Source organism: Dasypus novemcinctus, chromosome 18 (genome assembly GCF_030445035.2).
Source record: "Dasypus novemcinctus isolate mDasNov1 chromosome 18, mDasNov1.1.hap2, whole genome shotgun sequence".
NCBI classification, from domain to species: Eukaryota; Metazoa; Chordata; class Mammalia; order Cingulata; family Dasypodidae; genus Dasypus; species Dasypus novemcinctus.
In genome coordinates this window covers 305,551-333,165 of record NC_080690.1, presented here as the reverse complement: position 1 = coordinate 333,165, position 27,615 = coordinate 305,551, and the positions used below count along the sequence as shown (strand labels likewise).

At 64.1% G+C, this 27,615-nt stretch overlaps 2 protein-coding genes and 1 long non-coding RNA gene across 7 annotated transcripts; 2 read left to right on the top strand and 1 right to left on the bottom strand.

Moving 5' to 3' along the window:
* The first annotated feature begins 504 nt into the window (after nucleotides 1-504).
* LOC101414361 (tubulin beta-3 chain) lies at nucleotides 505-10,503 on the top strand. Its single transcript, XM_058279514.1, has 6 exons — nucleotides 505-1,459; nucleotides 3,101-3,342; nucleotides 3,650-3,763; nucleotides 7,946-8,054; nucleotides 8,347-8,457; nucleotides 9,114-10,503. Exons 1-6 carry the CDS (start codon nucleotides 517-519, stop codon nucleotides 10,187-10,189), a joined length of 2,595 nt encoding a protein of 864 aa, XP_058135497.1. The 5' UTR covers nucleotides 505-516; the 3' UTR covers nucleotides 10,190-10,503.
* Nucleotides 10,504-12,224: 1,721 nt separating this feature from the next.
* On the bottom strand, nucleotides 12,225-17,250 carry LOC105747609 (uncharacterized). Of its 2 annotated transcripts, XR_001119565.4 has the most exons (5): nucleotides 16,842-17,250; nucleotides 15,680-15,918; nucleotides 14,100-14,222; nucleotides 12,593-12,832; nucleotides 12,225-12,416 (listed from the first exon to the last, which is right to left on the bottom strand). It is a non-coding gene; the product is annotated as an uncharacterized lncRNA (long non-coding RNA). The 2 variants fall into 2 exon arrangements; XR_009181477.2 differs by lacking the exons at nucleotides 15,680-15,918; nucleotides 16,842-17,250 and adding an exon at nucleotides 14,616-14,748.
* Nucleotides 14,802-25,924, top strand: DEF8 (differentially expressed in FDCP 8 homolog). 4 transcript variants are annotated; one of them, XR_011646252.1, is made up of 13 exons: nucleotides 14,802-14,980; nucleotides 16,661-16,776; nucleotides 17,368-17,465; nucleotides 18,392-18,541; nucleotides 19,766-19,907; nucleotides 20,825-20,989; nucleotides 21,318-21,445; nucleotides 21,533-21,646; nucleotides 22,237-22,317; nucleotides 22,885-23,025; nucleotides 23,113-23,222; nucleotides 23,958-24,047; nucleotides 24,305-25,924. XR_011646252.1 is itself a non-coding variant. In XM_004473435.3 (12 exons), the coding sequence occupies exons 1-12, from the start codon at nucleotides 14,817-14,819 to the stop codon at nucleotides 24,405-24,407; spliced, it is 1,512 nt and encodes a 503-aa protein (XP_004473492.3). In that variant the 5' UTR covers nucleotides 14,802-14,816; the 3' UTR covers nucleotides 24,408-25,924. The 4 variants fall into 4 exon arrangements, 3 of the variants coding, with proteins under 3 accessions (XP_004473492.3, XP_023438858.2, XP_012386434.2); XM_004473435.3 differs by lacking the exon at nucleotides 23,958-24,047; XM_023583090.3 differs by lacking the exons at nucleotides 14,802-14,980; nucleotides 23,958-24,047 and adding an exon at nucleotides 16,259-16,280.
* The last annotated feature ends 1,691 nt before the right edge of the window (nucleotides 25,925-27,615 follow it).

The window sequence follows — 27,615 nt, the reverse complement described above, 5'->3', positions numbered from 1 at the left end:
CTTTTGGCGTGGACGGGGGGAGGGCTGGAATCCGGGTGGGGGGGGGTCCATGGGGCCCGGCAAGGGGCTGCTGGGGGCTGTGCCCGGGCGTGAGGGTGGGGGAGCCACACAGGGCGGGAGTGGGCGGTGGGGACCCGGCCCTCCGGTTGCTGGGAGGCGTGGGCCTCGCGGGTCATGTGGTCCCCTGGGGGCTTCTGTGGGCTCCTCTGAAGAAGCGTGAGAAAGGCTCCTTTCTTCCCGGGCCTCGGCCGCACCCCAGGGAGGCAGCAGGAGGGGCGGGGCCCCCGGTGCCTGTGCACCCCAAGGTGGGCCGGGAGGGGCCGGAGGAGGCAAGCCTGGTGGGAGTGCGCAGACCCGAGCTGGGGCCACGAGGAGAGGCAGCGGCTGCCGGCTCACCCCAAAGCGGGGCCTTGGAGCCACAGTGAGGCCACCCGCTTGTCGCCCCCACCCTGTCCAGCGGCGGCGGATGCGGGGGCCAGGGCGGGGGCTGCTGAGGGGCCGCCCGGGCCGAGCCGGATGATGCCTGTGCAGGGGGCCCAGAGGAGGCTGCTGGGCTCCCTCAACTCCACGCCGCCGGCCGCCCCCCGCGTGGGGCTGGCCGCCAACCAGACGGGCCCCTGGTGCCCGGAGGTGGCCGTGCCCGACGGCCTCTTCCTCGCCCTGGGGCTGGTGAGCCTGGTGGAGAACGTGCTGGTGGTGGCCGCCATCGCCAGGAACCGCAACCTGCACTCGCCCATGTACTACTTCATCTGCTGCCTGGCCGTGTCCGACCTGCTGGTGAGCGCGAGCAACGTGCTGGAGACGGCCGTGCTGCTGCTGCTGGAGGCGGGCGCGCTGGCCGCCCCGGCCGCGGCCGTGCAGCGGCTGGACAACGCCATCGACGTGCTCGTCTGCGGCTCCATGGTGTCCAGCCTGTGCTTCCTGGGCGCCATTGCCGTAGACCGCTACATCACCATCTTCTACGCGCTGCGCTACCACAGCATTGTGACGCTGGCGCGGGCGCGGCGCGCCATCGCCGCCATCTGGCTGGCCAGCGTCCTCTCCAGCACGCTCCTGATCGCCTACTACGACCACACGGCCGCGCTGCTCTGCTTCGTCGGCTTCTTCCTGGCCCTGCTGGCGCTCATGGCTGGCCTGTACCTCCACATGCTGGCCCGTGCCTGCCAGCACGCCCGCGGCATCGCCCGGCTGCACACGCGCCGGCCGCCACGCCAGGGCCTGGGCCTCAAGGGCGCCGCCACTCTCACCATGCTGCTGGGCGTCTTCGCCGTCTGCTGGGGCCCCTTCTTCCTGCACCTGGTGCTCGTCGCCCTCTGCCCCCAGCACCCCGCCTGCAGCTGTGTCCTCCAGAACGTCAACGTCTTCCTGGCCCTCATCATCTGCAACTCCATTGTTGACCCTCTCATCTACGCCCTTCGCAGCCAGGAGCTCCGCAAGACGTTCAAAGAGGTGCTGCTGTGTGCGGGCTGAGGGCCTACGCCGGCGCAGGCGGGACACCGGGGGAGGCGGGTGACCTCGGCAGCCCGGGCCCCTGCCCATCCCTGCCGACTCCTGAGCCTGGGGCTTCTGTGCTGCCCCCGGGGCACGAGGCCTCTGTCCGAGCGAGGGCTTGGGGGGGCTCTGGCCTGCGGAGCTGCCGCAGGAGCTGCCTACCTCAGGCAGAGGGACATGGGGTGACCAGCGAGCTGGGGACGTGCTCCTTGGTCTGCACCCGCCTCACCTCGGAAGATAGTCCCTCTGGAAAACACCTGCTCGGGCCGCCACAGAGGCCCTCAGCCTGAATCAAGGACGGTGCTGGGCTGGGGACGGGACGCTCGGGCAATAAATGCTGTACCCTGGTGCACCCATCTGGACCCTGCAAAGGTTGCTGGACACTTGAGGGGGAGCAGGGATGGGGGTGATGTGGGTGGAGCAGTGGGTCCCAGAAACCCCCGGAGCCCACTGTGGCTGGCCAGGTGAGGAAACGGCAGCCTGAGGGGGCCAGCTGGTCACACGTACCCCTGGTCCTGTGCCCCGTGGTGACAACGCCCCATCCCAGAGCCTTCTGGGCAAGCAGCAGTCATTGCCCCTTCCACGGTGACAGGCTGTGGCAGAGCCCCGGGGACCTGGCCAGAATATGGCCCCCGGCACCCGCCCTGCAGCATCGGGGCCTGCAGGGCGGGGTGCCTCAGGGAGTGGGGGGGCGGGGCAGCCCGCACCCTCACCCTCCTCTCTGTGACCTTGCGTGGGAGCCTACCTCGGCTTCCTCCACCCCCAGGGCTGCTCAGCAGGGGCTCAGGGGACCCTCTCCCCCAGAGCAGCTGCTGCCAGCCCTGGAGAGCCCCACTCCACCCCAGCCCTCCCCCAGCTCTGGCAGCGCTGGCCCTGGTTCCCGGCACGGCCCGCCGTGTCGGGGAGAGGACGGTGAGTCAGCTTGAGCAGGCACCAGCACCTCTGGGGACAGACGAGCTGGCTCGGGGCCACCGGCAGGCAGCAAGGGTGGGCAGCCTCGGCGATGGGGTGCTGCGAGGAGGCTTCTCGGGCTCCAACGCGCGGCAGCAGCCAAAGACCCCGACCCGGGGCTCCAGGTGGCAGAAAGCACAGAAAGCCGCGCCGTGGATACATCACGGGGAGGGGACGTCCCTTGAGAACAAAAGGCCCGGATTCTAGCCTTGCCAAGCTGAGGGGCTTCTTTCAAGAAAGAACAGAGGGGGGTGTATTCGCAGCCGCAGGTGTGGCCTCTGCATCTTGAGGTTCTAGCCGGACAGCATTGAGTGCCTGGGGAATTCCGTTCCTGATACTAGAAGGACGATCGCAAGGTCCGCGGGAGGCCGCCAGCCCCCTGGGCCTGCCCCTTCCCTCCCTTCTTGCCTGCAGCGGGGTCTCTTTCCTAGGAGGACCACCCCCTGGTACCCACCGCGCCCCCACATTGGGCCTTCCGAGTTGCCCCCTCACCCCTCCTCCAGCCCTGACCCCTGACCAGGGGTCCCCTGCGGCTCAGCAGGAGTTTTCAGTGCAGGTGACGTCAGGGGAGTGAGTCAGGCAGAACCGGCTCCCCCCACCCCCCGGGCTCCTGGCCTTGGATTCCTGACACGCGTTCAGGGCGCATCTGCCCCGGCAGCGCTGACAAAGCACCGCACACCGCGGCGCATCTGCCCCGGCAGCCCCGGGGCCCCCAACCTGCCCCCTTTCCTCTCCGAGGGTCCCAGGGCCGGAGCCCGCCCCGGCTGCCGCCCGCCTCCGATGCCCCCCGGGGCCGGCGAGCGCGGAGTCCCCGGACCTGCCCCGCAGGGGCGGACGCCCTCCCCAGCGGCGGGGCCTAAGCGGGTGCGGCGAGAGAAAGACCCTCCCCCGAGGCCGCAGGTGCGGCTGCCGCGGGGGCGCGGGACGCGAGCCGGGGCGGGGCCGGGCGCTATTGTCCTGTCGGGAGCGGGCCGCCCCCTCCCCGAGCGCGCGCGGCCCAGACCCGCCCGGTCCCGCGGGGCCGAGGGCGCAGGGGGAGGCGCCGCTTTGTGCGGACAAACCCGCGCGGCCGGGCGCGGGGCCGGGGCGCGGGGCGGGGGCTGCGGGGCCGGTGCCGCAGTCCGCGGCCGCCCCCGATTGGCCGCGCGCGCGGTGACGTCAGGGTGCGGGCGGGCCCGGGCGTATAAGAGCGCGCGGCCGGGGGCAGCCGCCCTCCGCAGCCGCCCCGCGCCGTCCCGCAGCCGCCGCCGCCGCCGCTCCGAGGATGAGGGAGATCGTGCACATCCAGGCCGGCCAGTGCGGCAACCAGATCGGGGCCAAGGTGAGCCGCGCCGCGCCCGCGCCCCGCGCCCCGCGCCCCGCGCCGCGCCCGCACCCCCGCGGCCCCGGGAGGCAGGCAGGCGCGGGCCCCGCCGCACCCGAGCGCTCCCGCGGCGGCGAGCCGGGAACAAAGGCGCGAGCCCCGCCCCGCACCGGAGCCGGGCCCGTCCGCCCCGCGCCGCCCCTCTGGCTCCCGCGCCGCCCTCCGCGCCCTCCTAGGTCGCGACTGAGGCAGGAGCGAGAAGGGGCGCAGGTGTGGGTGGGGCTCCCCGCCCCCGGCCGCGGGGCCCTCCGCGCTCCCCCCGGCCGTCGCCCCTCCTCCGGAGAAGCCCCTCGGCCTCCCGGCCGCACCCCGTCCCTTTGTTGGGGAGGGGCGGGGTCCGGGCCCGCGGGTGTCCTTGGTGCAGGACTCGACTTGCGCCCCGGGAGCCGCGCGCCGGGGCCAGCCCTGGCCGGCCGGACCGCGCCCCCCGGAGCCCACCCGAGCCTGGGCGCTGGGCGCGGGGACAAAGCCCGGCGGTCGGGGCGGGGGTGGGGGCTGCGTCGCTGTCGGCCCGACCCCCACTGCTGGTCCTTCCCACAGAGGCCGGGACTGAGGCGGGCAGGGGCGCGGGTGCGGCCTCCCTCGGGGAGCCCACGAGGGGGTGTCACGGCCCCTCGCCCAAGGTCACGGGCAGCTGCGTGACAGCCCAGAGCCGCTGGCGAACGGGGCCGGGTGGGCGGGGCCTGCCGCGGGGGGGGGGTCTCCCATCCCAACAATGCTGAGAGGGGCGGGGAGGGCCTTTCCTGTCAGGACCAAGGCCAGGGACCGAACGCCCCAGACCCGGGACAGGCGCGAGCTCAGTTCCCCTCGGAGGGGGTGGGAGGCACGAGGACCAGGAAAGCCTTCCCCGGGAGGCTGTTGCCATGGAAACCGGGCAAGAACAAAAAAAGCTAATTACCTCGCGGCTGGGGCGGCCACGTGGCTGACATGTAAATTGCAAGTTCGGCTCTGGGGTAGAGGCGCTGGTGATGGGGGGTGGGTAGTGGGGACACCCGGGGGGGGGGAAACAGCTGAGCCTGCCCGAGGGGGAGGGGGCCGGGGGAGGGGGAGGCCCCACATCAAATGAGGACTCCCTGGGCAGCCCCGGACAGCTGCCCGGCGGCCTCATTAGCGTGGTCACAGGGAACAGCTGCTCCTAGGAGGGCGGGGGTCCCTGGAGAGAGGGGGCGGGGGCGGGGGCCGATCCGGGGGTCTGCTCGGGGTACCCACTTAGCACCCCCCCTCTTCTATGGCTCCTGCAGGCCCAGAAGTCGCTCACCCAAGATCCCATCAGACCAGGGCGGGTCAGGACGAGACATGTCCACAGCAGGGCCGAGGTGGGCTGTGCGGGACCACCGCCCCGCTGTGGGGGTCTCAGCGCTAGGTCCCTTGGGATTGCCTATTGCTCTTTGTTCCTTTTGTTTTTTCCTTAATATATGTTTGTTAAAAATGAATATCTCATCCCTCTTAAAACTCAAAAATTGTCATTTTGGGAAAATAAAATTTCTCCCTTCCCACCACCACCCTCCGCCGTTCAGTCGCCCTCCCCAGGCGCTCCCGGCCCTGCGTGGGGGAGGCCGAGCGGTCCAGCCCTCGGGGCGCCTCCTCGGCAGCTCTCTTGACCTTTGCCTTCTGCTCTCAGAGGGGGCTGCCGGCCCAGGACCCCTCCCCCGCAGCCGCCGCGTGCGCTAGCGGAGCCCGAGGCGGAGGCCGCTGTCAGTGGCCAGAGGCCGGCCTTTGTGTCCAGAGCGCCTTCCCTCGGGATGAGGAGACGCCAGGGTCCCAGGTTGCCAGTCCCTGGGGTGACCCTCGGGTGCCCGCGGCGGCGGAGCTCAGCCGGGGACCCCCTTCCCGCGGGGTCGCGGGCGCCCGACCCCCTCGCCTCCGCCCGAGCCTTTGTCTGCGCCCCGGCCTCCCCCGGGCTCCCCGGCCCCCACCCCGGCGCTGGGCGGGGCCCTGGGGGCGGGGCCTCTGGGCGGGGCCTGGCCCCGGCGGCCAATGGGAGGAGGGGGTTCCTGGAGGGTCTTCTCCCCGTTGCGTCACGCGAGGATTCCGCCCCCAACCCCAGCACCGTCTAAATGGGGGGGCGGCCCGCACGGGCTCCGGCGTCCCCCGAGTCTCCCCGCCTCGCTCCGGGAGCCGCGCGCCCGCCCGAGGCCGCTGAGGACGTCAGCACCGCGGACAGCGCCCGCAGGGCCGGGGCCAGGGGGTCCTTATTCACTCAGTGCTCCGACAGGGTCAGTACTTCGCTTTAAAATAAAGTTACAACATGCATTAGGTTTAACTACACAGTTGTTTATATATAATATAAAACATACGGTTACATGCATAGGAAATGGAAACTTTGCAGACACACCTACAGCTTCCACGCATTCCCCTCCGTTTGTCTCCCAGTGGGGGCAGTTTGTTTTGCCCCCGGGCCCTTTTCTAGCACGTGCACACCGGTCCCTTCATAGATGACTGCAGCACCGTGGGCTGTTTCCAGTTGCTCTGTGCAGGTCGCTGTGAGTTGCTCTCATTCAAGCATGTGTCTGGGAGAGACGCTGAGCCGTGAGCTACCTCCTTTTCAACTACTCTGCAGTATTCCAAATATTTTGATTTTTTAAACTAATTTTTAGTTTTGTTACCTATGCAAATACTTTAAAATTTTAAATAGCATCTCAGACATTTTACGGTGATGAAGCCCACATTTGCGAAGGCTTTCACATGCCTCTGCAAACACTTCCGAAGCCCCCCTAAGCCCCTGCCTCCTTGGGGACCTGCCTTGTGGGCTGGAACTTTCCATGTGTGTTGGGGATGCAGGCCCTCATGCCTGTCGCCAGGCGCCGCCCTCCCCTTTGAACCCACAGGACTTTGTGGTCGGGGTGCCCCTGAAGCCAGAGGTTTGGGGTGCCTAGGTTTGTGGGGGTGGGGCTCAGACCTGAGTGGAGAGCTCCCCTAGACAGTCCAAGAGGCTTGGGCCAGAGCCTATTTTCTCTAATTACAAAATTAACTCTCAATAAAAAAGAAGAAATCCTAGCAATGACAAAAGTGCACAATAGGATAAAAACGCACCCCTAATCTCACTAAGCATGGCCTCTCACAGTCTTCTCGGCCAGGGACATAATGACATTTAACAACGATGACACTATTCCTTTCAGTTTCTTTAAAGTTTATCTTTAGCTTCTTTATTTTTGAAAATTTAATACATGCATGTGACAAAAATTTCCACCAGCACCAAAAGATACACAGTAAAAAGGAGTCTCTCTTCAGCCTGATGCCAGAGCCCGGGGGCGACTGCTATGAGCAGGTTTTTGTGTGTCTGCCAGAGACCGTCACATACTGAGAAGCACGTGCGAACTGGCTTGTGACCTGCTTTTCTCACGGCACAATCTTTTTGTTAGCATATGACTCATGCTGCTTGAAGCCTCCGTGCCTGAATCTCATTTGGAAGCCTCTTCTACCTTGGGGAGTGAAGGGGGGGTTGGGAGAGGTCAGGCGAGCCATGGGAGGCCCCGCCCTCCACCACGGTGGGCTTCGCTCTCTAGGGGTGGCAGTGGGGCATTCCCATCCAGCGGTCTGTTCACGCTTTGCGTGTGAACTTATTCTTGCAATGACCTCTTTTACAGGAGGGGATACTGAGGCACAGAGAGGCTGCAGGCTGCAGGGTGGGAAGGGGGGTGGCTAACCACGTGGAGCTGTGCTGGGAAGCCCCAGGAGCGTCTCTCTGGGGTGGGAGGGAAAGTGGGTGGGTGTATCAGAGAGAGTGGGCCACGGGCACCCCGCTCGCTGACTCGGCTGAGGGGCTCTGGCTTCCGACCTGCTCACCACCCTCTACCTCTGGGCCTCAGTTCCCTCACGCCCCCCAAAAGGAATAATACGAGGGGACGCTGGCCCACACCCCCAGGGGCTTGCTCTTCCTCCCCTCTGCGGTGGAGCCAGGAAGGGCAGCGCTGGGCCTGGGAGCTGGGCTGTGCCTCTCAAACCTGCCCCCCCGGGTGGCCCCGGCCACACGGACGTGCAGACGGCGACCGGCACGTTTACTGGGACAGTTTTCTTCCAGATGACAGAGGATGGGGCTCTTTCCCGAAGCCCCTGAAAGGTCCGTGCAGGCTGGTGGAGCCTGGAGGAGGGCGTGGGCAGCCGCGGGCTGCTTGCTGACCCCTCCCCTGCCTCTTGCAGTTCTGGGAAGTGATCAGCGATGAGCACGGCATTGATCCCAGCGGCAACTATGTGGGGGACTCGGACCTGCAGCTGGAGAGGATCAGCGTCTACTACAACGAGGCCTCCTGTGAGCTCCTGGCCTGGGGGGGGCGGGGGGCTGGAGGGCGCTGGTGCCGACAAGTCCAGCAGTAAATGAGACTCAGGGGCCCCAGGCGGGTGTGCGGGCGTCCAGGGCAGGGATCCCTGCAGGGCTCCCATAAACGCAAATTCTGACTGCTACCCCACGTGAGCCAAGGCTCAGGAGAGGCTAGTTCAGGCTCAGTTTTGAAGCAGGAGTCAGAGCAGGAGGCTGGCAGCGGCAGCGCACGGGGAGCCCCGCCCTCTGCCCCCTCGTAACCGGAGCGGCCTCACTCCTGCAGCTCACAAGTACGTGCCTCGGGCCATCCTGGTGGACCTGGAACCCGGCACCATGGACAGCGTCCGCTCCGGCGCCTTCGGGCACCTCTTCAGGCCTGACAACTTCATCTTCGGTAAGCTTCCCCCACCGCCCTCTGAAGGCGGCTCTACCAGGGGCGAGTCGACAGGGTGAGACTTGGTAGGGGCGGTGGAGCCCGGAGGAAGTCAGTTCCGAGCAGGAAACAGCAACCACTGGGGTTGTTCAAGCAGAAAGGTATGAAGCAGAGAATCAAGTGCTCATAAGCCACTGCAAGGCTGGAGGGTGGAAGCTGGGGTCGCCAGTGGAGCTGCTGCTGCAACCAAGAGGCCAGGGTGCAGGCCGCTGGGGAGCCCTGCAGCTTGTGCTGCGGACCAGGGAGACCCGTGCTGGCCTCTGCTTTCCAGACCTCACGGCAGGGCCTCTTACGGATGCAGGCTAATTCACACCTGGAACCCTAACTGCAAGGGGTGCCGGGTTGTGTGTGGCCAGCCAGCAGGGGTGGCCTGGAGGGGGCAGCTGCTCCACAGCACCTGGGACCCCTTCGGGAGAGAGAGCAGGGGCTGTTCAGCTCTCGGCTCCTTGTCCAGAGTCCTTGATGCCGGGCAGTAAGCGGCTGGGGCCCCCACCAGCCAGTGTTGTGGGCACGGGAAGCCATGCGGGTGTGCGGAGGGAAGCAGGTGCAGCTCCACAGGGGCCATCCAGACCACCCAGGAGGCCACTGGGTCTGTCCCCCCTGTTCTCCCGCCACAGGTCAGAGTGGCGCCGGCAACAACTGGGCCAAGGGTCACTACACGGAGGGGGCCGAGCTGGTGGACTCGGTGCTGGACGTTGTGCGGAAGGAGTGTGAGAACTGCGACTGCCTGCAGGGCTTCCAGCTGACCCACTCGCTGGGGGGCGGCACCGGCTCGGGCATGGGCACGCTGCTCATCAGCAAGGTGCGTGAGGAGTACCCCGACCGCATCATGAACACGTTCAGCGTGGTGCCCTCACCCAAGGTCTCGGACACGGTGGTGGAGCCCTACAACGCCACGCTCTCCATCCACCAGCTGGTGGAGAACACGGACGAGACCTACTGCATCGACAACGAGGCCCTCTACGACATCTGCTTCCGCACCCTCAAGCTGGCCACGCCCACCTACGGGGACCTCAACCACCTGGTGTCAGCCACCATGAGCGGCGTCACCACCTCCCTGCGCTTCCCGGGCCAGCTCAACGCTGACCTGCGCAAGCTGGCCGTCAACATGGTGCCCTTCCCGCGCCTGCACTTCTTCATGCCCGGCTTTGCCCCCCTGACTGCCCGGGGCAGCCAGCAGTACCGGGCGCTGACGGTGCCCGAGCTCACCCAGCAGATGTTCGACGCCAAGAACATGATGGCGGCCTGCGACCCCCGCCACGGCCGCTACCTGACGGTGGCCACCGTCTTCCGCGGGCGCATGTCCATGAAGGAGGTGGACGAGCAGATGCTGGCCATCCAGAGCAAGAACAGCAGCTACTTCGTGGAGTGGATCCCCAACAACGTCAAGGTGGCCGTGTGTGACATCCCGCCGCGCGGCCTCAAGATGTCCTCCACCTTCATCGGCAACAGCACGGCCATCCAGGAGCTGTTCAAGCGCATCTCGGAGCAGTTCACGGCCATGTTCCGGCGCAAGGCCTTCCTGCACTGGTACACGGGCGAGGGCATGGACGAGATGGAGTTCACCGAGGCGGAGAGCAACATGAACGACCTGGTGTCCGAGTACCAGCAGTACCAGGACGCCACGGCCGAGGAGGAGGGCGAGATGTACGAAGACGACGAGGAGGAGTCGGAGGCCCAGGGCCCCAAGTGAAGCCCCACGCAGCTGGGACCGGAGCGTCTGTCCCCAGGGCCACCAGGCCCCAAGCCGCCCCCCAGCTTTGCTCCCCAGCAGCTGCCATCACGTCACCCTAGAGGCCCCGAGGCTCGTCCTTCCGCGTGATCGTCCCCGTCGCCGATGGGTCCATTCGGCTGTGTCTCCCCCGTTGGCCCATCCCAGTTCTTGTGTTTGTCTGTTTGCTTTATTGTGGCTCCACGCCTGATGTTTTATGGTTTGTGTTTTTTTTGTTTTTTACTGGTTTGTGTTGATTTTGGGGGGATACTTAATAAATTTATGCCATCAAGTTAGCCCTGCCTGGTACCAGAGATTTCTTTTATTCTGGAAGGTGGGGTTCAGAGGGGTGAGGGGGCAGACAGGGAGGTCCAGCTGGTGACTTAGGCCTGTGCTCAGTGCCCATCCCTGGGGAGCCCCTGGCAGGGGGCGTCAGCTCCCAGCAAGGCTGAAGCCCTCCTATGGCCTCGCCTGGCGACCCCCGGCATTGGCGTCGGTGCTTGCTCAGCGGTTATCCCCGCAGAGCCGAGAGCCAAGGCAGGCTTCTGGGGAACGGGCCAGGCAGGCGGGCTTTGTGCGGTCCGTCCCTTGACCACTGTGAGTGCCGCTCTGCCCCTGCCCACACCAGGTGGCCCAGCCGTGGGGGGCACTGACCTCTGCATAACGGAGCATCGGTCGGAAGCAGCGGTTGGCGCCCACGGCGGCAGGGGTGACGATAGGGGACGGTCCACTGCTTTCATCAGCTTCTCAAGCGGTCAGAGACCCTGACATCCAAGGATTCGATGTGGGGCCCCAGGACACGCGGCGGTTCCGGCTGAGCCTCAAGACGACGAGGCGGCACACGCTCTGCGTGGCCACACCCCCCACAAGCGGGGCTTCTGCTCAGGGGCCAGTGGAGCCCAGACGCACAGGCCCGGCCTTGGCGGCCTTCACGGGCAGCGGTGTCCAGCACCTTGTCTCAGCTATTGTCGCTGTGTAACAAATCACCCCAAAAGGAGTGACCTGACACGGCACATGCTACTTCTGCTGACACCAGGCACTGACTGGGGCTCTCGGGCCTCCGCGGCAACAGCCCAGCTCCCCACGTGGCTGCACGGCTGCTCACAGACGGGCTCAGGTGGGGTCCACACAGCAGCTGTCTGCAGCCCAGGGGCGGGGGGGGGGGGGCTGCGCAGACGCATGAATTCCGGATGGCCATGGGGCTCGTGGGGCCGCCAGATGTGGCTTGCGACTACACTAATGGCGTGGGCAGGCCCGAGCCCCTCCGGTGGCTGCTCTCGTGGCCTCCCCCATCTGTGGGGCCGCCCGTGTGTCCACATGCTTAGACCAAACACTGGGCCCGGCTTTGCCTTCCAGACACACTTGGGACCCTCCCCTCTCCAGCATCCCGCAGCCAGCGTCGGGGGGCAGAGCCAACGAGCCACCAGACTGTCCAACAGCTCCCAGGTGCTGCTGTACCGCCCCTGTGCCGCGTCACTCCCAGCTGCCTCCTCCTGGTGCCCCCGTTTCCGGAACAGCCAGGAACTCTGCACCCCTCCCCAGACCCTCAGGGCTCCTTCAGATCTTCACTCAACTGTCCCCTTCCCCACAAGAACTCACGGCCTGCTTTCCTCTCCCCGGCACCCGGGACTCTCCTTTGGGCTTATTTTCTAATAACTCTTAGAAGTGGAGCGAACGCTGCAGTCGCGGGCAGGGGCTGCCCTGGGGGACGGCTGCACCCTGCGGCATCCAGGGCTCTGGGTCCACTGCCAGCCCCAGCCTGGAACCAGCCTGCTCTCCACGCCCTCCTGCTGGGCTCCCCTTGGGTCAGCCTCTGGGCAGAGAGCAGGGCAAGAAGAGGGAAGAGCAGGGGTGGGGGGTGGCCAGCCCCACGTTTAACGTTCCCTCGGCACTCGTCGAGGGCCTCTGCCACTGTCAGCTGGGTAGGCAGGCAGTTTTGTGCTGTCCCCTCATCTACTTCTCACACCTATAAAAGTGCTGATATGTATGTTCAGTAAATACTTATCAAATAAATGGCTTAAATTATAACAGCGTTTAATCATTCACATTGCAAGAAGCCTGGAGATGGAGCAGTTCTGGGGCGGGTCAATTTGGTGGCTCAAGTAGTCCTTCAAGGACTCTGGTTTTTTTTCTCTCTTCCAGTTGACTTGCCCTCTCTGGAGGGGGCCTCATAGTCCCAAGGTGACTGCGACTGCTCCAGGCACCACAGCTGGATCAGAGGCAGAAAAGAGGAAATTCTCATTCTACACTTCCTTCTAGGAAAGAACTCTCAGACCCCTGCCCCCCTCCCCCAGCAATTGTCCCCTCATGTCTTTTTGGTTGGGGTTCCATGCCTGTTCTTAAATGACTCCCTGGCAAGGGAAGCAGATGTGGACTCCCACCTACCATACAGGAGGTCCAGGGTTTTATGCCCAGGGCCTCCTGGTGAAGGCAAGCCGGCCCGTGTGGTGAGCTGGTCCACCAGAGAGCTGGCCCATGTGGAGAGCTGGTGCAGCAAGATGATGCAACAAGAGACACAGAGGAGAGACAATAAGAGACGCAGCAGACCAGGGAGCTGAGGTGGCGCAGGAGAATGATGGTCTCTCTCCCACTCTGGAGGGTCCCAGGATTGGTTCCCCGTGCCACCTAATGAGAAGACAAGCAGACACAGAAAAACACACAGCAAATGGACAGAGAGCGGACAATGGGGGGGGGGGGGGGGAGGGGAGAGAGAAGGAGGGAGGGAGGGAAGAGAGAGGAGAGAGATCTAAAAAAAAAACCACTCCTGGTAAGGGAAATATAATTAGGCCAAACGGCCTTCAAGGTTCACCCATTAGGGCTGAGAAGAACCATCTGAGTGAAGTCAAAGCTCTGGCATTGGGAAAAATGGGGACAAGGGATTGGAGGACACAAAAGGCAGGACTGGGGGTGGGGTAGGGGGCCAGTGCGGGGAGGGGGCCGTGAGAAGAGGAGGCCCAGGTTCACGACAGCGCCAACCCTCGCTGGGCCGCGGGGTGGCAGAGGGAGGCAGCCTCTGGGTGGCAGCTGGAGAGATGCCACTCAAGGGGGAACAGCTGCGGACGATGCCCCAATGCAAGAAGGAAAGAAGGAAATGTGGACAGGCCCCCGCGGCCCCAAGGTGAGGGGGCCAGAGTGGGCGAGCTGCACAGGCCCACGCAGGCGGTGTCCCGGGCGGCGAGGGCACTTTCGCGTCCCTTTCAGCCTTGAGATGCTGAGACCCGCTGACTGATGGCACTTTCCAAAGGTGACCACAAGCTGTCCTCCGTCCCACAGGTTCTCCTGCCAGGTGACCGTGCCGTCCCCCATCGAGAGCTCCCCTGAGGCTGGGCTGGCCTCTGTGGCCCGTCTTGGCACTGGACGGCACGCACGTCCTGCTGACGGGCTGGGGGCTCTCAGGGGGAGTGGTGGAGCTTCCTGTCTGCCGATTATACCTTAACAAAACTGTTTTTAAAAATGGCTCTTTCCAGGAAGAAGAGATATGATGTGGGGGCATTTTCAGGACTTGGAGTTGTCCTGGGTGGTACTGTAAGGACAGATGCTGGATATTGTAGGTCCTGCCATGGCCCACTGGGTGGACTGGGGGAGAGTGTAAACTGCAATGTAAACCACTATCCATGCGGTGCAGCAGTGCTCCAAAACGTATTCACCAAATGCAGTGAATGTGCCACGATGATGAAAGAGGTTGTTGATGTGGGAGAAATGGGGTGAGGGGGGTGGGGGTATATGGGAACCTCATAATTTTTTAATGTAACATTTAAAAAAAAACATAAAGAAGGGGGAAAAAATGGCCCTCTCTCATCTCCCCACAAATCAAAGCCAACCTGCGACAAGTGGCCGAGAGTCGCTGCCCACCTCTGGCTCTGCCCCCTCCCTCCTCTACCTGCAGGCTCACCTGCTTCCACTGCAGACAGGCAGGCCTCTGGCTCCGGCGCGCTGGCGCCTGCTGTCCCTTTCTGGATGCTCAAATCCCTCTTCCCTGATCACTGCGTCCACTCCGGAAATGAGGGCCTGTTTACTGGAGGGTTAGATAGAAAAGCAAGAGCAGGTCTCGGCCCAAGGAATTCTCCTTCCAGGTCTGAAACCAGAGGAGACAGCAGGCACCTGGAGCGGGGTTCCATCCTGCCCTGCCCCTTCCTAGCTGTGGGATCTTGGCCAAGCAGCACACGGGCCTGCCTGTCCCCACCCGCGGGCTTGCAGCGTGGCCGAGACGCCGGAGCCCTCAGCCCCCTAGGACACCTGGCCCCAGTCCAGAGGTGGCCGAAGCTACAGAGAGGAAACTGCGTCGCAGGGTCAGGGGCCCTTACCTCCTGCCTGCGGGCAGCCCTGAACCTCTGGAAGCAGAAATTTTGGCCCCTCGCGGACACAGGCCGCCCCTCTGCTCCTCCCCCGACCACCCCTGTAGCCTCACCGTGCCTCGGTTTCCTCATCTGCGAGGCGGGGTGAACTGCCTGCTTCCCTCCCTCCCAGGGTTGTGCATTCCAGCTCCTTCTTCCTTTTTTCCCTCAACTTCTGGGGTTTAAAAAAAATTAAATCTCGCCAATTAAAAAAATCCAGAACGTTGTTGCTTCGATTTAAACCAGGGTTTCTCTGATTCCTGGCCATCTAGGAAATGCCGCCGCATCCCACCCGGAGCAGCCGAGACCAAGCCGCCCCGCGTGCCCCCGGGGCCAGGAGCCGGTGTCGTGAGCCTCCGGGCCGCAGGCGGCAGCAGCGGGCGCGGGCGGGGACGGCGTCGGGCCGCGGCCGGATACAATGTAGCGAGTGCGGCGGCGGGTGAGCTGCGCGGGCCGGGCTGGGGGGAGCCCGGGGCGAGAGCGGGCAGGCGCAGGGGCAGGGGGCGGGTGAGGGAGAGCCTGGGGCAGGAGGGGGCCCCGGGGCGTGGAGGGGGCAGGGGCCTGGGGCGGGCAGGGGCAGCCCGGGGCGGAGCGCGGGGCGTGGGGCGGGGAGGGCGGCTGGCTCCCGCGGAGCCCGGGAGAGCCGGGTTTACGGGCTGGGCGGGTGACCCAGGACCCCCGCCCGGGGCTGCCCACTTTCCTCCGCGCTGTGACCCCAACTGCATCTCCCCGCCCGCACTGGGCCGTTGAGCGCTGCCCACCCCCCAGGCGACACTGTCCCCCAGGTGATCTCGATTGGCTGTGTGATCCTCAGCCAAGGCTGGGCCCTCTGAGCCTCAGTTTCCTCATCCATGAAATGGGTGGGAGGCTGGGAGAGACCTGCCCCTAGGGAGCAGGGTCGTGTGTTACGTGTGAAGGTGGAGGGAGGGGGCGCTCCGCGGCCGGCCCTGGGGCAGGTGTGACCATCTTGCCCAGCTGGGGTGGCAGCACGACCTTCGGGAGGTGCAAAGGGCAGGAGGGGGGGGCAGGAGGGGGGACTCAGCCCCCCCTCCCACTGGATGCTGTGAGCCTGCCAGGCTTTATTCTGGATTTTTATTAATTGCTAAGTCACCGGGACACCCCTGCCCCGGACACACACCTCAGGACGGGCTGAAGGAGCCCTTCCATCTTGCTGTTCTGCCGTCTGCCCCTGGGGCTTCCATGTCACAGCCCAAGGTAGCTGCTCCAGCTCCACCCATTATATCTGCATTCCAAGCAGCAGGACGAAGGGGCTGAGGAAGGGTGGCTCCTCCCTTTAAGAGCGGTTCCCAGAAGGCTCACAGAGTCCTCTTCGCGTCCACCTCTCATTGGGCAGAACAGTCACATGATCACGCCTACCTGCAGGAGGAAGGGATGTGTGGGCGTGGGCCTCTCTGGGCATTTGCCTGTCCTGGAGGGGTGGCACCCGTGACCTGCCCAAAGTCACTAGGTAATAAGCAGAAGAGACTAGACCCAAGCCCATGGCATGTGGGTCTACCTGCGCCCACCGGACAGGCCCCGCAGGTGTGGCTTCCTGATGCAGCAGGGCAGCCGGCTCGGACGCTGGTCGGAGGCTTTCGTTCCAGTCCTGGCGGTGCCAGGAACACACTGTGTTTTGGGCCCTGCGCTCCAGCTCAGCTCTTTTCCCTCTTTTTGGGGCGAGAGGCAGGTGGGAGTCACGGCTCGTCCTCTCTGATTAGGAATCATTTCAGACTGGACAGGTAAAGAGAAAGCAGCCCCAACATCTCTGACTACTCCTGGCAGTGAGCGCTCACCAGCAGCTTGTGCCATGGTCAGTAGCTATTAGCTCTTTTCCCCTCACAATGCAGTGAGGACAATCTGTGTCCCCATTTACAGATGAGGAAACTGAGGCAGGGAGAGGCTCAGGAGCACAGCCCAGCTGGCCACGTGGGGGGACCCGGGGTGCAAACTCTCCAGGGGCAGGACAATGGGGGCCCTTCCCTGAGGGGCGTCGGCGCTCGGGCCCCGGTGGGTGGCAGGCGAGGTCTGGGGGCGTCATCGCAGCCCGGGGTGTGAGAGAGGAGAACTCAGCAGGGGGCGAGGAGGGCTGCACGCTGACTGCCCCCGCCTCCCCGCGCAGCTGCAATGCTATGGAATACGACGAGAAGCTGGCCCGGTTCCGGCAGGCGCATCTCAACCCCTTCAACAAGCATGAGCAGGGCCCCAGCGGGGGGGCGCCAGGTGCTGCTTCCGAAGGTGGGTGCTGGCGCGGGGCGGTGGCCAGCGCACCCCTCCGTCCCCGGAGCCGAGGCCACACCTACCTGCTTCTGTGGCACGTGTGGCTTCCACGGGGCCATGCAGGTTGGGGCAGCGGTGGGGCGGGCGGGGGACCTGCCGGGGCCTGGCACGCACCGGGGTGCGGGGTCAGCGGGTGGGGCGACTGGGTTGGGAGGAGCTGAGCCCGGAACCGCGGCCAAGGTCAGCAGGGCACGCGGGCTGCGGCAGGGACGGTCCAGGGTCCACGTGGGCTGGCCAGTGGCCCTGGTGGCATCTCGCTGCCCGTCCGCAGCCCTCACGCTCCTGCCGTGGCGTCTGCCTTGGGAACCGGAGGGTTCTCTAGTTCTTTCGCGGGCTCTTCACGCCACCCCGCGAAGTTCTCCTTTTTGAACTGGCTTCTGGGTGGCACAAGGAACCCGAAGGCAAAGGGCAGAAGTGCAGGCGGGAATCGGTGCCCCCAGGGCCCCCACCTCCCTTCACCCTGGCCACGCTGGGGGGTGAGGGCAGGAGGGGCAGGCTGCCCCCAGCTGCCCCCTGCCGCCCCCACGTCCGCCTCCCCACACCCCACAGAGGCCACTCCAGAGCCGCTTGCCGGGGTGCCAGAGCCCTGCCGGGCCGAGCGCGTGATGGACCTGGGGCTGGCCGAGGACCACTTCTCGCGGCCCGTGGTAAGGCTCCCGCGTCGGGAGGGGCCGTGCTGCGTCCTGCCCCTGCCCCAGCTGGGCCCCGAGCTTTCAGACCTGTCCCCCCTTGTGCCACCGCCCGAGGCTCAGCAGCTCCTGGGCCTTAAATTAGACCCCCCCCCAAATCCCCCCCCCCAAAACCTGAGGGAGGTAACGGAGGCTGCCCTTACCCGGGCAGGTGGGGGTGTCCTGGGCTCAGGACAGCTCGAGTCGGGGGCTGTCGGGGAAAGAAGCCCCTCCTCCCACAGCAGCTGCAGGAGTTCCCCTTCAGTCTGTTCTATATTTTGGGGTTCTAAGGAAGCCTTGTTTTGGAAAACAAAAGGGTTCTAATAATAAACAATTTTGAAAACCTTTTAGTTTTTGGCAGAGAAACATTATGGTGACGTTAAATGTAACCTGAAACAAAAATGAACCACCCAAAGCTCCCAATTCTAGCTGCTTTTCATTTTGTATGTGCCCTTGAAGCTCTGTCTCTGCCGACATGCGTTTGATGTATGTTTTGCAGCTTTTCGGTAACATGTTTGAGCACTTCCTATGGGCCACGGGCTGCGTCCCGGGACGGTGCTGCCACCTGGCATGTACCTGGCCCTGCACACCTGAGGCCCTGGGCCCTGCCTTGCTGTGTGTGGGGCGGGGGCTCGGGGCAGGGGCTTGGGGCGGGGGCTCGGGGCGGGGCCTCGGGGCTGTCTTGCGCATACCTGCCTTCAGCTCCTCTGGGGTGGGAGATTCAGCCTTCCTCTCACTCCAGACGAATGTCATCTCCCAGCTGCCCCAGCCGGGTGCTCTGTGGAAGAAAGATAACGGTGTAGCCAAAAAAACAGGTTTCTGGGAAAGGAAGTTGTCCTTTGAAGAGCCCCCGAGTTAGGGCTGCCGGGCCTGGCCTCCAGCCTCCGCTCCCCCCCGCCGGGCAGGGCCTGCTCCTGGCCTCCGACGTCCAGCAGCTGCGGCAGGCGATAGAGGAGTGCAAGCAGGTGATCCTGGAGCTGCCAGAGCAGTCAGAGAAGCAGAAAGACGCAGTGGTGCGGCTGATCCACCTGCGGCTGAAGCTCCAGGAGCTGAAGGTGGGTGTGCGCCGGCTCCACCCCGAGCTCGGGCCCCGTGGAAGCAGAGGCCAGCCCTGCAGACGGGGGGCCCCATGGAAGCCGAGGCCAGCCCTGCAGACGGGGGGGGCCCCACGGAAGCCGAGGCCAGCCCTGCAGACGGGGGGGGCCCCACGGAAGCCGAGGCCAGCCCTGCAGACGGGGGGGCCCCGTGGAAGCCGAGGCCAGCCCTGCAGACGGGGGGGGCCCCACGGAAGCCGAGGCCAGCCCTGCAGATGGGGGGGCCCCACAGAAGCCGAGGCCAGCCCTGCAGATGGGGGGGCCCCACGGAAGCCGAGGCCAGCCCTGCAGACGGGGTGGGGGGGGGCCCATGGAAGCCGAGGGGGCCCAGGCGGGCTCCAGCTCCCTCCCTAGGTCCCAGCTAGAAAGAGGGCGAAGGTGGGGCCTCACCCCATCTTCAGGCTGGACCTGAGTGTCGAGGGACAGAAACCAACCTCAGGCCACTTAAACCAAAAAGAGCAGGCGTGGGCCTGCAACCGAGGGCCGCAGGCGCGTCAGCCCGACGCTGCTCTGCTCGGCTTGCTCCGGCTCCCCTGGGGGCCGAGGGGCGGCCGCTGCGGCTTTCGCTCCCCGTGAAGAGGAGGGCGTCCCTCTCTCAGTGGTGGCCGGTCTCAGGCCTGACTCACTGGCCACACGAGGGTTCTGTGCCACCCAGCGGTAAGTGGGTGGGGTCCGAGGAGGAGGGGCGGCCGGTGGGGCCACAGAGGCCTGGAAGAGCAGCGGGTGCGCGCAGGGCTGCCCCTCTCTCCTGCCCTGGCTCACGCGTCTGTTGTGACTTAGAGAGAACAGAATATTCATTAGGATATTGGTAAAGCTGCGGGAACAAAGTCACCCCAAAGTACAGGGCTTGAAGGAGACAGATGCATGATTTTCCTTTATGGAAAAATTGGGTGGGCGGCCCAGGGCCACAGCCTGGCGTGTGGCGCTGGGGCCGGGGGTCCCCTGGGTGCTGCTCACCCGGTCCCCGGGGAGCCTGTGTGGGTCTGCACCCCAGCCAGCAAAAGGGGGAGCAGAGAAGGCCGCCTGCCTCCCGGGAAAGGTCACCTGGGCTCAGGGTGGCCAGGGCGCTTTACTCTCCAAGGGTGAAGGGGGCATGATTTTGGGGGCAGCTCACAACCACTCCTCCAAGTGTTGCCGGCAAGCCCTCGGCTGGGGGGCTTTGTCGAGGGAAGACGTCGCCCCCAGGACCCCAGCGAGGAGGAGCCCAACGTGCGGACCGTCCTGGAGCACCGCTTCTACAAGGAGAAGAGCAAGAGCGTCAAGCAGACCTGCGACAGGTGTAACGCCATCATCTGGGGGCTCATCCAGACCTGGTACACCTGCACAGGTGGGTCTCCGCCCGGCCACGCAGCTCCCGCGCCAGACACACTCCTGTGTGGAGCCACGAGCCACGCGTGGCTGCTCAGGTTTAAGCTAATTAGAGAGCAGAGCGCTCAGTCCCTCCACGGCACTGTCCTCGCTAAAGAGTTCAGCAGCCGCCCAAGCTGGCGGCTACCACGCTCGGCCGTGCAGACGCCTCGTCCTCGTGGGACGTGGGGCTCTGGGGCGCCAGCCAAGCGAGCCAACGGCGCCGTGATCATGGTGCAGAGCGCAGAGCGCAGGCGAGTGCGGGCGGGACGGGAGCAGGGAGCAGCCCGTGACTGGCGGTCAGGGTCGCCCCTGGGGAGGAGCTCCGGCTCAGGTCCTGGGGCCCACGCGAGCTCGGCGACCTCGCCTAGGAGTGGAGGCCCGAGTGCAGGGGGCCAGGGGGGCCTGGCAGACACAGGTTTGGCAGGATAATGTGGACTGAGGGGGGCGGGCAAAAGTGGGAGACAGAGCGGCATGAGAAGGCGACTGGCAGCAGAAGCCGGGCTGGGGGCCGACAGTGCCCTGGTCGGCTAAGAAGGAGGGGATGAGAGGTGGTCACGGAAACGGGGTGTCAGAGGTAAGAGAGAATCAGGAAGATGTCAAGAGCTTTAGCCTGAGCGAGGGAAGGATGGAGTTGCTGAAAACCGATGGGAAGGCAGCCGGGGAGGGGGCCAGTTTGGGAAGGGGGATGGGGAATTCCGTTTCAGACACGTGGGCTCTGGTCCCTGCGTGCCTGAGGCTGGGTCGGGGGCTGCAGTCGGCAGCTTCAGGGCAAGGCTTTTAGGGGCCTGGGGCAGGGAGGACCTGGGGGGGGCTGCCCTCAGCTCTCCTGGCAGGCGAGGCCAGCGGGACGGCAGGACGCCCCGTTTCTAAGAGCGGGTGGCGGGTCTACCCCAGGATGTTACTACCGATGCCACAGCAAGTGCCTGAACCTCATCTGCAAGCCCTGCGTCCGCTCCAAGGTCAGCCACCAGGCCGAGTACGAGCTGAGCATCTGCCCCGAGGCAGGGCTGGACAGCCAGGACTACCGCTGCGCCGAGTGCCGCGCACCCATCTCCCTGCGTGAGCGCCCTGCGCGGGGCGGGGTTGGGGAGGTGGGGGGGCAGCACGAGACGACGGGGGTCTGGGCCCGGGGGCTCGCGGGCACAGGAGAGGAGGCGTTTTTATTCCTTTCCCACCCAAGGGGGCTGAGTGGACCTGCCGCGCCCCCTCCGGCTCACGGGCCCCCGGGGTGGGCACACTGTTCAGGGGCCTGTGCTGTCCCCTCAGTGCAGATGAGCTGGCACGAGCGTGGGGGACGTGCCCGCCCCGTGGCCGTGCTGCTGCCGCCACGGGGCCGAAGCCGCGGGGTGCGGGGGTGGGTCCCGACCCTTGGGCTCCGTCCTCCCAGGGGGCGTGCCCAGCGAGGCCCGGCAGTGCGACTACACCGGCCAGTACTTCTGCAGCCACTGCCACTGGAACGACCTGGCCGTCATCCCCGCGCGCGTCATCCACAACTGGGACTTCGAGCCGCGCAAGGTGGGGCGCGGGGCCCGGCGGGAGGAGCGGCCAGCTCGAGGAGGGCGGGGAGGCCGGGCGCTGGAGGTGCCGCCCCGTCGCCCGCAGGTCTCCCGCGGCAGCCTGCGCTACCTGGCGCTGATGGTGTCCCGGCCGGTGCTGCGGCTCCGGGAGATCAACCCGCTGCTGTTCAACCACGTGGAGGAGCTGGTGGAGATCCGGGTGAGGCGGGGGGCTGCGCCCGGGCCCCAGCTGTGTAAGGACTTAGAACCGCATCCTCACGGTGCCTGCGCTCGGGTGGCTTAAGATTTTCTAAGGAGCCACATTACAAAAGCAAAAAGAGTAATCTCAATATATTTTATGTAACCCAATGTAGCCAAAAGATTATTTCAATGTGTGATCAATACACAAAATTATGCAGCTATTTTAATTCCTTTTTTTGGGCACTGTCTTTAAATTCGTGTACTCGTGCTTCAGCGGAGCAGCCGCTTTCAGGGTCAGGGCCGGGGTGGGGCCGGCTGTGCCCACCGAGGCAGCGTGCTCGAGGAGGTGGTGATTGCATTTTGGAAGTGAGGGGATGAGGCAGAGCAGGGCTTGTGAGCTGCTGGGGACCCCCGAGGAGCGATCTGGGGGCGCAGCCCCTCTGGGGCCTCAGGCTGCCCCGAGCTGCGGGCGGCTGGAGGCTTGGCAGACCTGGGGATCGGCTGGACGCGCACACACCTTGGCTGGCACCCCGAGAGCAGGGCCCCCCACCCAGGCCCCCCGTGGCGTGGGGCGGCTCCTTGGAAGCCCACCCACCCATTGGTCCACAGAAGCTGCGCCAGGACATCCTGCTCATGAAGCCGTATTTCATCACCTGCAAGGAGGCCATGGAGACGCGTCTGCTCCTGCAGGTCGGGCGACTGAGGGTCGGGCCGGTGGGAGGCAGGGAGGAGCCGGGCAGATGGAAACCGGGGCCAGTGTGCTCGGTCTGCTGCCTAACTCAGTAGCTTACTGCAGTGTGCCAAGCAAGTAGGCATTCTGCCCCAAAGGCATTGCTGGGAATATGCATCTTGAAATGCTGACATAACCAGGTATCCTCCCTGCAGCCTTTATGTGCATCTCCAGGGGGCCACGAGGCAGGGTGGGCCACAAACTGTCCACGGTCCCCACTTCTTCCTTCAGCGGGTCTCCCCCAGCACATGCTGTCCTGTGCCTCGGAGCAGGGGACAGACAGACACAGACCCTGGCCCTGGGGAAGCGGCCGCCTGCCTGGGCAGTGGAGCAGGAGGGGCGGGGCGGGTGGAGCTGGGAGCTGGGAGCAGAGACGGGTGGGGGCGAGGCCTGGGCTGGGGCTTGCAGCTCTAAAGGGGCGCTCGGGCCGGCCGGGGAGCGGGTGGGCTGCGCCAGGCAGGGGCGGCCCCGGAAGCAGGGGCTGGGGCCCCTGCTGGGCCCGGGGCTGCCCACCTGGGACTTTGCAGCTCCAGGACCGGCAGCATTTTGTGGAGAACGACGAGATGTACTCGGTCCAGGACCTCCTGGACGTGCACCTGGGCCGGCTCAGCTGCTCCCTCACGGAGATCCACACCCTCTTCGCCAAGCACATCAAGCTGGACTGCGAGGTGGGCGCCTCTCTGTCCTCCGCTCCCCACCCTGGCCAGGGCTGGCGGAGGAGCCGCTGGAACCCCCACGCCTGTCTCCCCTCCCAGCGGTGCCAGGCCAAGGGCTTCGTGTGTGAGCTCTGCAGGGAGGGCGACGTGCTCTTCCCCTTCGACAGCCACACGTCTGTGTGCGCGGACTGCTCCGCCGTCTTCCACAGGTGAGTGCGGCCCAGGTGAGCGCAGCGCAGGTGGGCGCGGCCCAGGTGGGCGCGGCCCAGGTGAGCGCAGCCCAGCAGGTGCGACCCAGGTGGGCGCGACCCACACTCCTGATCTGGAGAGAGGGAGAGAGGGTTAGGGCTTGGCCTTGGCTGCCCAATTTTCAGAGCCCTTTTCCTCGGTCCCCAGATTCGGATTAGACCCTGCTGTCTGTGGCTAAACTGAAAGTCCCATGGGCGCTGGGGGGGCTGCTGCAGCCCCCGCTGTCCTGGATGAGCCTGTAGCCCCCACTTGGCCCAGGCCCACAGCCTCGTCCTGCTCCCTCCACCAGGAGGGACACTGCTCTTTCAAGCACTGTGTATTCCAGGGGCCCCCAAACTTGCTCATTTTTAGCACCCTTACTGTGTCAGTAATTTTTTTCAAAGTGTTCCTAGACCAAAAGAAATACCTAAAACTTTAGTTATTAAGTACTTAGGTTCAAACAACTTAATGTGTTTATATCCTAAAGACAATTTAATACACAAAAGTTTGAAGAAAAATAAGATTTTAAATGAATTTTTGAATAAGCACAATCAATAATGGGATTGTATGTCTGCCAGGCCCTTCCTAACTCTTCACACTTGGAGTCAGGTTGATTGTCCACACTGACTTCTGCATGGCACTTGCTATTTAGCATAGCAGCTGCCAAAAAAGATCAGCTTTGCAGAAAACAGAAGTTGAAACTGTGAACTCCCTAGAGCTGGTAGCCTGCGTGTTGTCTGAGAGGTGTCGGGTGCTGGTCTGTCGCCTCAGAAGTGTCCGCTGTCCCATAGGCCCTGTGCCCTCAGGTCTGCTGGGCCCTGGGCTCACGCTGGGACCTCGGGGAGAGGCCCCTGAGCATGAGGAGGGGAGGGCAGTGCGGGTGGGCCGGGGCACGTGTGGAAACGGGCAGCGTTGCCCCACAGCCCCCGCCAGCACTGTGGGCTCAGACCTGCTGCTGCGCGGAGAGCTCCAAGCCTCAGTTTCCCCATCTGCGGAAGGGGATTCTAGGGCCTGGCTCCAGGCAGGTCTGAGACATCCCTTCCTGTGCTGCCCATGCCCCCAGGGACTGCTACTACGACCACTCGACCACGTGCCCCAAGTGCGCCCGGCTGACCTTGCGGAAGCAGTCGCTCTTCCGGGAGCCGGGCCCGGAGCTGGAGGCCTAGCAGGCCGGAGCGCGGGGTGGACACGCCTTGCCGCCACCTCCCGTGCTGCGGTCACGGTGTCGCCCCGCTGTGGAGACCCCAGGAGCAGACCCCGACTCTCCACTCTGCGGGGCCACAGGGGTGAGCAGCGTCCTTGAGGAGTTACCCCGGGTGCCGGGGGACTTGGGGTCACCGCAGCGCTGGCCTGACTTCCCGGGTGTAATGCTGGGGCAGGGCTGCGGGGCTTCTCACTCCCACCCCCGTGGATCTGCTGCGCCCCAGAAGGCACCAGGCCGGACCCCGGGGTCCTCGGGGGGCAGCCAGAAAGACACAAGGGTGCCGGGCCCCAGCGTCCTCTGCAGCGGGCAGTTTGGGTCTCGCTGGGGGCTGCCGGCGCCCTCGGCCCCTCAGCCCCTTGGCCCCTCGGGCTGTTCCAGGTGGTCTCCGGGGGGCCTCAGGCACGGTCGGTCCTGGGGGAGGCTGCCTGTGCTTTCTGTCCCCCTGCCCGTGCCCGGTGCTGCGAGCTGGGTGGCCAGCCCGGGGAGAGCCGGGGGCAGGGGCTGGGTCTCGGCAGCCTGCAGGCATCTCGGGACCCTGCCCCAGGAGCTCCGCCTCGATGCCACAGTGCCTGCGAGGGCTCTGGACGGCTGGAGCCTGACCAGGGTCGCGGTCTGCGTCCTGGCTCCTGGGCGCTGGGCAGGAAGCCCACGGAGGAAACCGGCGCGTGGGCTGTGGGGCCCTCGCCCTCCACGGGGCAAAGAGCTGCCCCTCACACCCCTGCTCTGCTCTGTGCCTGCGAGCGTCTCGGGCCGGCTTCCAGGCCCGCAGCCTCTGCAGCCTCTTCTCATCGTCGCCCTGCGCCGTGCCTGGTCAGTCGAGCGCACGGTGGACACGAGTGCACGGTGGACGCGAGCACCTGGTGGACGCACGCAGACGAGGGGAGGCGGGCAGGGAGCGTGGGGGCCTCTCGGCTGCCCTGGCTGAGGACAGCGGCCTGGGATCCGACTGGCACAGGCGTCTCGCCCCCTCCTTCCGTCTCTGTCCTCCCCAACTGGAAATGGGTGCCTGGTGCTGACCTGCCTCAGGTGGGCGGTGAGAAGTGAGGCCGGCCAGCGCCCGGCTCCGCGCTGCTCCCCTGTGTCCTCTGGGGCTAAAGAGGGGGTTAAGGCCAGGGCCCGCCTCTGCACCCAGAGCCCCACGCTTCTGTAGCGCCTTCCCCCGCCGCGTCACCTGCCCTGTGGATGCTGGCCGTGCCTGGACTGACCGCGGCCAGCACGCACAGCTCCTCTTACACAACTGCTGCACCCATGGAAGACACTGGCGCCCCTCACCCTCGCAGCGCCCTACCCGGGGGCTCCCTCTGGAGGATGAAGTCTGACCACAGAATCTGGGGCGGGGTCTTCCTGCGCCCTCAGCTGGGAGGAACCTGGTGGAACCAGTTTGCACAGCCAGCGCCCGCAGGCTCCACGGGCCACGTGGAAATAGCGAGAGCCCAGGTGCCCGGGCGCCATCGCGGTCATTAAACCCGTGTTCTGAGACTCTGGTTCGCGTGGTGAATTGGGACCAGGCGGGGTCTGCCACCCTGTGAGCCGATGCAGGCGTGAAAAGCCCACAGCCGTCCAGTGGGCTGGCGCCTCGCGAGCACAGAGGCAGTGCCGGCGCGGTTCAGGTGTTTGCGGGCTGCCACCGCTTCTCCTGCAAAGCAGGGGTGATGGCGTGGGCCCCGTGGCGCTGTCAGTGCGGCAGGAAGCGTTTCCCACCGGCCCGGCTTGCAGGAAATGCTCGGTAAGTAGAGCACGTCCTCCTTCCAGAATCTCGAGGAGTTCAACTTAAAGTGGGCTCAGCGGAAGCCCCGTCCAGCTTCTGGGATTCGTCTCCACGGACCAGACCCGCTAAAAGGGAGTCACCAAAGTCAAGGTCGTTTCCGTCCTTGAATAGGAGTTATTAATGGACGGACTTCAGGAAATCATATCCCCCCACCCATTGGTTTTGACCCAGAAATCAACAGGAATCTCTTCTTCAGAAGGTGCTACTAACACTGCCCTTTGGATATTAGATGGAAGATGCAACCTTTCTTAATTTCTTAGATTATGAAATAGTTTTTTTTCTCTTAACATTTTAATTTTGACAAATTTAGATTCACTGAAAAGGTACAGAAAATTCCCATTTACCCATCTCAAAATGTTAACATTTTGCACACTCACTTTCTTCTCTCTCTCCACACACAGACCTTTTTCTGGAACCATGAGACAATAAGCTGCAGAGACTTCTAAGTCTCCATGAATTCCCTAAAAACAAGGACATCATCTTATAAGGCCACAGTGCAGCCATCAGATCAGAAAATTGACACTGATTAGTTACTATACAACCTACAACAAACCTTATTCAGATTCTGCCTGTTGTCCCAGTAGTGTCCTTTATTGCTGATCTGCCTTCCCCCAATGCCCCCAAAGCACACAGCATCCAGGTGCCAGGACTTTATCCTCCATTAAGTCAGGAAGAGTATATGGCACTGACATTTTTAAAAAATTATTACAGGGCAATGATCTTGACGAACGCCCCTCAATCTGGGTGGGTCTCGCGTCCGAGCCAGCCGTGCGGCTCTGGGAGGAGTGGTGGGGTCCTCCAGGCATCTCGCCAGTGGGCGCACGGTCCGTCCTGTTGCTGTTGTCAGCTTTGAGCACTGGCTACAGGAGGGAGGTCTGTCGTACTTCACCATAAACCGCCATATATTCTTTTGGAATCAGGAAGTATCTTGGGAGATACCCTGAGACTATGCAAATATTCAGTTACTCCTCAAACTTCCACCCACAGTTTTAGTATCCATTGGTGATTCTTGCCTTAATTATCATGGTTGCCATATGTCATTCTGTCTTTCCCTTCGTGTCTGTAATTCCCTTCCTTGACAATGGGAAACCTGGCTCCATAATCCACAATGTATCTATTTGCTCAATCCTAGAAAACAGAAAATGCCTTTGAAATTGCTAACCCATGCCTCTGGGGAATAAACCTCTAACTAGAGGTCAGTATTTGCTTTAAGTTCTTTTTGTCTTTATTCTGAGGGTATATAGTAAAAATATTATGTTTGAAATTTACTTGGGTAAAAAAAAGACAAAAAACCCAGAAACAAAACAATCAAGATTAAAAAAAAAAAAAGACAAAATTTACTTGGGTAAAGTTTCTCCCCCTTCATTGTGGTTACATTATTCACTTGAAATATGATTCAGTT

Coding starts and splice junctions, on each gene's coding strand:
- LOC101414361 (XM_058279514.1), top strand. CDS start 517: ATGATGCCTGTGCAGGGGGCCCAGAGGAGGCTGCTGGGCTCCCTCAAC. Junction 1,460..3,100: donor GTTCAAAGAGGTGCTGCTGT/GTGCGGGCTGAG, acceptor CTGCCCCGGCAG/CGCTGACAAAGCACCGCACA. Junction 8,458..9,113: donor GCCTGACAACTTCATCTTCG/GTAAGCTTCCCC, acceptor CTCCCGCCACAG/GTCAGAGTGGCGCCGGCAAC.
- DEF8 (XM_004473435.3), top strand. CDS start 14,817: ATGCCGCCGCATCCCACCCGGAGCAGCCGAGACCAAGCCGCCCCGCGT. Junction 14,981..16,660: donor TGTAGCGAGTGCGGCGGCGG/GTGAGCTGCGCG, acceptor CTCCCCGCGCAG/CTGCAATGCTATGGAATACG. Junction 21,647..22,236: donor AGGAGCTGGTGGAGATCCGG/GTGAGGCGGGGG, acceptor ATTGGTCCACAG/AAGCTGCGCCAGGACATCCT.